This window comes from Crassostrea angulata, chromosome 8, assembly GCF_025612915.1.
Source record: "Crassostrea angulata isolate pt1a10 chromosome 8, ASM2561291v2, whole genome shotgun sequence".
Taxonomy (NCBI): domain Eukaryota; kingdom Metazoa; phylum Mollusca; class Bivalvia; order Ostreida; family Ostreidae; genus Magallana; species Magallana angulata.
Window position 1 is genome coordinate 59,951,239 of NC_069118.1, and position 7,237 is coordinate 59,958,475.

At 35.8% G+C, this 7,237-nt stretch overlaps 1 protein-coding gene across 1 annotated transcript; it reads left to right on the forward strand.

Moving 5' to 3' along the window:
* Positions 1 to 736: 736 nt before the first annotated feature.
* Positions 737 to 7,231, forward strand: LOC128159860 (thyrotropin-releasing hormone receptor-like). Its single transcript, XM_052823078.1, has 2 exons — positions 737 to 842; positions 4,519 to 7,231. Exon 2 carries the CDS (start codon positions 4,558 to 4,560, stop codon positions 5,869 to 5,871), a length of 1,314 nt encoding a protein of 437 aa, XP_052679038.1. The 5' UTR covers positions 737 to 842; positions 4,519 to 4,557; the 3' UTR covers positions 5,872 to 7,231.
* The last annotated feature ends 6 nt before the right edge of the window (positions 7,232 to 7,237 follow it).

Here is a 7,237-nt window from a genome sequence, read left to right on the forward strand (position 1 = left end):
ATCAGTAATTATCAGAGCTCACAGCAAAAGCATCAGTAAATATCAGTAAATATCAGAACCAACAGCAATTATCAGTAACAGCAGTAAAATTATCAGTAAATATCAGCAATTCTCAGCACTAACAGTACAATATCAGTAAATATCAGAAATTATCAGTAAAAAATGGCACTTTCAGTACTTTTTAGAGCCAGTAGTGAAGTCTCTATGTACTGTAACCAGAACTATTACAGGTTGATTGCTCGAGTCCTATTTTAAGCCGGGTACCAAACTGTGATTCAAGGCTGCTTTTGGACAATTATCGTTTGATGATTTTGTCATTTTTTTTACCAATAACGTAGTAATCTTTTTCGCACCCGTACCGCTCACAACCGTACAATAAAGGGCAGCCAGGGCTATAATTAGGAATAAAGTATGTACATGTACGGACATTTACCTACATAATCCCACTCCTGTCCTATATTTTAAAGATTGGCAAAATTTAGACAATATGAAAAAAAAATGGTTGGATGGTATAATTGTACAGGTATAGAAATGAGAAGATATTATATACCTGTAATTATGTGCTAAAAGCCTTATTGCATTGAAAACGTTCCTCTAGCTGCTCTGACCTAGTTTGGAAGTTGGCGATAATTGGTAGACGTGATGGAGCTCCATTATCCCCGTAGACCAGATCTTGTTTCCATGGCAACGATTCTTCGTTAGGCAACTTTCAAGTAAAAATTAACACATTCTGAGTGTAGATTTCTCTGTTCACCAGATGAAGATCGGCGCCGAAAATATCAAGAGCGAAGGCCCTACGTCCTAAATCTGTGTTCTGTTAGCTGGTGTTGGACCTGAATCAGGTAAAAAACTTCTCACACGCGTATGAATTATGTCTGCCTATGATCTTTCCTTTCTTTTAAAGTAGAATCCATGTGAGTAATAGTATAGAGAAATCCTTCAACTAACGTGAAAAAATTTCTATATATTATTCATCACATGGATTCTACTTTGCAAGATTAATTATAACCATGATTCTCAAAATTTAACGATGAAGGGTAAACGGAAAATTAGTAGTGCCAGGTTGCCTTTTCTTTATTTCACGGAAAAGATCGTGGGATTTTCAATGTAATGCCCCTGCTTCATTTTCAACTCAGTTTATATATTAATGAGATTTTTTTAATTCTTTAGTCTTTAATTATTAGTTGTTTTGTTTTCTTTCTTTTTTTTAAGTGGGGGGGGGGGGGGGATGATAATCCTTACTGTTTTATCAATTAACGCTAAATGAGCTTAGATTGAAAATTAACTCTTTTTCAGTTTTATCTATAACTTTTCTTCTTTTTTTCCTGTACTGACGGTAACGCTATATTATATTTTATTAACTTTTAGTTAGTGTCTGTGAATGAAAGGAAATGAATGGAAACTTTTAATTACTCACTAATATGCGTTTGGTATCTATCGTATGAAACAAACTATATTATGTCCTTGTTTAATCAAAGATTTCATAATTGTTTCGTCCATTAATTTTCCAAAAATTATATTTCAAAGAAAAATAATTTTTGGCATTTTCGTCCTTTTTTCTTGTTTTTTTTTTAAAGCAAAGACAATAAATAAATGAATAAATAAAAATAAAATGAAATAAAGAAATCAGTCATTTCTAGAACCAAATGATCAATTACAAATTAAAAAATCGTAAATATAATGTTATCTTGTTTTTTATGCTCGATTTCATTTTTCCTAAAATTTTACTGCTTACAAGTTCAACTTGATTCGGAATTAAATTAAAAAAAGTCAAGGCACTCTTTGCATTTAATGCACATACAACATGTAATAAGACCAGAAGGGGCATTATTTTTGGAAATATCTGTACATAAAACTGTGAAATGGATGATTAAAAAAATAAAATCCTCACTGGATGGAAATCCTCGGCACTATTTTTGTTGGCGACCGCGGCCATATCGAGCATGATGCCATATATGCGCGCGCATATATACATGTAGTTACCGTGAACTACTTTTGTTATGCTATAACTACCTAATAAGAAGTTATATTTAAGTCCCTCCAGGAAGCATTTTTCCTTTTTTTTTTTTGGAGATCTAAACGTAATAATTTCTTTTAAATTTTCCACTTCATTCTTCTTGCTTAAGGGCATTTAATCTGGTCGATTTAGAGTGCTGACGGGTCGATCGCGCTCCCATTTTTAATACATTTTTTCCTATATCTTTATCAATACGGAGCTCTCTTCCCAAGGATATCAATAAATACATATACTGTCCGAAAATGGCCACGCTCATCCGGCCTTCTTTAATAGGATGACAATTAAGGTGGAATAACACACCCGGAAAAAGTCAATCAAATTAACAGTAGTTTTTTTTTTAATTATGAAAGATATAATGATAAATAAACTGTACATATGTCAAATAAGCGAAAATTTTGCAGTTTGGGGATAAAAAAAATGAACATTTAAAAATTCAATTCAGTAAGTAACAACAAAATCCCCTGCGGGATTTGAACTCGGGATGTACGGATCACAAGCCCGACACTTCATCCACTCGACTTTGGAGTAAGTTACATGCTGTCGTCGATAAAATCCTTTTAATTAAGAAAACGAAATGTCGCTTCGATCAGAGGTACAATGTAAGCCATTTTGTGATGGTATATTATTCCACTTTAATTCAACACTTATTAAAATAAAGCTTTATGTAATTAACTGAAAGAGGGCTGGTGTTCTACGAATTACTAGTATAATATGCCTTAAAAATTTAAGTATAATATTTTTAATCATTAACTATCATTTAAAATACTCACATTGTACCGTTTCTAGGGTCACACACGACACACATTTATCTAATGTTATACTTATAAAACGTTGTACAGCAGTATATATACACTTGTACGTGTAGCATGCCCACACGTGTTCAGCCAAATTTTAGGAATAACCATAAACCCTTTTCCATGGTTTATTTTGCAAATTCCAATTTACATGGGGTCTTTCGCTAGATATTTTTTCTCTCCTAAGAAGAAGAATGTGGGATTGCAAAATCGCATCACCTCCTCTCAATATTCGACAAGTGCATGTGGATATATAGTTTAATCATAAACTATAATCCAAACTATTTAATATCACTAATTAAACTAAACAAAAAAACTACTTTGGAGAGGGGTGGGAGGAATACAATTATATCCTTATATACACGTTTTATTGTCATCTGAGAATGATGCGCCATTTTCCCGCGGTTTTCTACATGTACCGTAACATTTGGAGCCATAACCAATTATTAAGTAAATACAAATTCCAAATATTTGAAAAAGTTCCCCCAGCACGCGTAAAAATGTCTGTATATTAAGAGGAAGGCAAGTCCAATATGCACCCAATTTCACAGCAATTGTTTTAAAATTAAGCTGCTTTGTATTCTATTTTTGATATTCGTCATAACTATTAAGATGTTAATTATAAAATTATGTTGGAATTTTGTGTTACGGGGGATGAAAAGTCGAAGCATGAATTAAGCGTTGTGTCTATTCTTATGTCATTTGCTAAAAAAAAAACACCACATATTTTTATATATATTTTTTGTAGATCTAGACCTTTCCACAATTTAAATAAAAAAGTTATGTTTCCTTTATTCGTTCATTCACTCGTCCAATCGCTTATATCAGACACAACCGTTGGGTACTCACTTATTCTATAAAAGAGAAAAAAAAGTTCTAAAACTCAAACCAGCTCTATTCAGCCTAAATATGACATATTGCTAGCAAAAAATGCCCCCCCTCCAAAAAAAAAAAAAAATTACAAAGCACAGAAAAAAATCGATTCAATTGTTACAGAGAGATAGCCTTTTCCGGTCTATCCATTCAAATGAAAAAATTCCACTGTCGAATTTTGTAATGTGGCATTTGTTTCACCAATGACCTGTTTACAACCTTCCTGGTCCGGATTCAAATTAATTCTAAACCAGTGTCATTGTTCATCTCTACAAAAACTGTAAAATATACACTCTATTTATTACATTATATGCAATTCATGCTCATTTAATATCTTGCTTAAAGAATTCTTTTCGCCAATACCTTGACGCTTTTCTGATTAATGAATTTAGCTGAATATATACAAAATGTATTGATGTATGCACGTTTTATAGGAAGTTGCAAATGTAGAACATGCGCGGATCTTGGGGGGGGGGGGGGGTTCAAGGGGTCCAGACCCCCCCCCCAAGAAAAAAATTCAAATTTCATTAAATTACATAATAAATTACCATAAATATGCCTCGGATCCCCCCTCCCAGGAAAACTCAAATAACCGTCGGACCCCCCCCGAAAAATTTTGTGGATCCGCGCATTAGTTCTCTTATTTTTATCAGTTTATCTGACATCTAGTTATACATGTATATTAAATAAAGCTTATTAAGTGGAATACGCGGGGATGAGCATACAGTAGTGAACATTATAGAATTAATTTTAACATATCGTTTCAAATGTTAACTGGATAAAATTTCTAGTATAAAATATTTATTATATCTTTCTTCTGAATGTCCTTGATAGGTAACCTAGTGGCAACCAAACATCACCAACTGATGCAAGATGGCGTCATCCCTCGCAGATGGACAGACAAACTCTTCTCTCGTGGCTCTATCTAACTCCACGAACTCTCTCCCAACCGACCCCGTTCAGAGCGGGCTTCTGATCTTCGTCAAGAACGCTAACCGCTACATACTCCCGGTTATAATTGCCATCGGTTTTATAGGTAACGTCATTTCCTTTCTGGTGTTCCGCTTCACTGCTCTCAAGAAGATATCCACTTCGGTTTATCTGGCGGCGCTTGCTTTCTCGGACACTGGGTTCCTGCTCTGTGTCTGGATCGTGTGGTTCGACAACATGGACATGCATTTCTTCCACACCAACGGAGTGTGTCAGATCGTGGTCTACTTGACGTTCGTTTTCAGTTTCACCTCTGTCTGGTTCGTAAACGCCTTCACGATGGAAATGTACATTTCCGTTTTCCATCCTTCCAAAGCCTCGAAAGTCTGCCGTCCAGTCTACGCCCGAATCGTCGTTGTCGGTATATCAACGTTCGCAGGAATCTTCTACGCCTTTTCTCTCTGGACGGCCAGCGTTGTAACGTTTGATGGCGGCCAGAAATGTCTCTTCAGACAAAACGCGGAAACGACCATGATTTTGTCAATCCTGGACACTTTCCTGACTCTGCTCATCCCGTTCCTGATGATCATCTTCATGATCACGCGGCTCCTGGTGGACGTCTCCAGCCTCTACAAGCGTCAGGAGGCTCCAAGCGAGTATGTGGGAGGACACAGCCGCACGGACACCGCGACGGACAGCCTAGCCGGAGACGAGCCGCTGTCCAACAGCGAGTCCCCGACACGGAATCAGTCCAACGAGGACCAGGGGAACCGCGCGCAGTCCAAACTGAAACAGATGTTGCTAGTGGTTGTCATGGTCTTCCTCGTGATGAATCTCCCCAGCCACGCCATCCGTGTTCAGTCCTTTGTCCGCTCTTTGGTGGACCCCACCTACAGGACCGACGCCGCCGAGGCGCTCTGGCAGCAGCTGTTCCAAATACTCTACTACCTGAACTTCGGCGTCAACTTCATCCTGTACAGCTTATGCGCCAAGAGCTTCCGGGTCTGCCTGATGCGACTTCCGTCCGAGCTCTGTCAGACAAACTGCCGATGTGTCCGAGTCAAATGGACACGTCTGATGAGTGTTCTGACGAAAAGTAAGGACATCGACGAAAACGAGAGGCGCGCGCAGGAACACTCACGCCTGGTAGACATCCATCTCTCCGCCATGCATCTCTCTCAGATTCCGTCTTTTGACAGCGAGTACGTATGTAAATCGCCCCCGTGCCTTTTGAGCCCGGATAGTACAGCAGTGTAGAATTTTTTGAAAGACGGAAGTTGATAAAACTCTATCTTTTTGTCCACGATCTTGAAGCAAATTCAAGTAATACGCACGGGGCGTCATACATATGGCGACATGGAATCCAGTTCACTTCGTGAGAAGATTAAAGTTCAACTTATTCGCCATTTCACGAATACTCAAGCCATCAGAATTTTTGGTGTCGGATGGCAGAAATTGAAAGAGCATAAGATACAACTTAGGTTTGAAATCTTACATTGTTTGCATCAATTTCATGTACAATGTACCTTTATCAATCAAAAACAGTTACTGGGAAATCCCGCCTCGTACGGAGCAAAAAAGATTTATTATTTATGCTACTTTTCGATTTTTTCTTATTTTTAATCCATTTAATTATGAATAAATTAACTTTTTTTACTTATTTTTTTATTGATAATATTTTTACTAATGGTGATTATATTCCTGTTGATATCTCCAATTGTCAACTATAAATTGTAAAATTCCAATTGTCAGCTACAAATTGTAAATTCCAAAATTCCAACAGTTACTGTCAACTACAAATTAAAAAAAGTCCAATTGCCAACTAAAAATTCCAATTGTCAACTACAAATTGTAAAATTCCAATTGTCAACTACAAATTGTAAAATTCCAATTGTCAACTGCAAATTGTAAAATTCCAATTGTCAACTACAAATTGTAAATTCCAAAATTCCAATTGTCAACTACAAATTAAAAAAGTCCAATTGCCAACTAAAAATTCCAATTGTCAACTACAAATTGTAAAATTCCAATTGTCAGCTACAAATTGTAGAATTCCAAAAGTCCAATTGTCAGCTACAAATTGTAAAATTCCAATTGTCAACTACAAATTGTAAAATTCCAATTGTCAACTACAAATTGTAAAATTCCAATTGTCAACTACAAATTGTAAATTCCAAAATTCCAATTCTCAGCTACAAATTAAAAAAGTCCAATTGCCAACTACAAATTCTAATTGTCAACTACAAATTGTAAAATTCCAATTGTCAGCTACAAATTGTAGAATTCCAGTTGTCAGTTTCAAATTGTAGAAGAAATCGTCTTCTGTGTATTCGTCCAGTTGCAATAAGTTTATTATTGGACAGTACAAGTCCGGATATTGGACACTGATAATTGTTACATATATCATTTATATATCACCGATATATTTAGTAATATATGTGAGTACATGTACTTCTCAACTTGTACATAGATGTTTCTTTAATAGAAAGTTACATGTATATGAATTGTGTACAATATATTTATTTTTTACATGTACAAGTTAAAGTGTAAATAGATGTATTTATTGTATTCTAATTACAACAATGTGTTTATATGTAATTATTTTTTCATGTTCGAAAGTAAA

What these genes read in the sequence shown, in the direction of transcription:
- LOC128159860 (XM_052823078.1), top strand. Translation starts at nt 4,558, where the DNA reads ATGGCGTCATCCCTCGCAGATGGACAGACAAACTCTTCTCTCGTGGCT.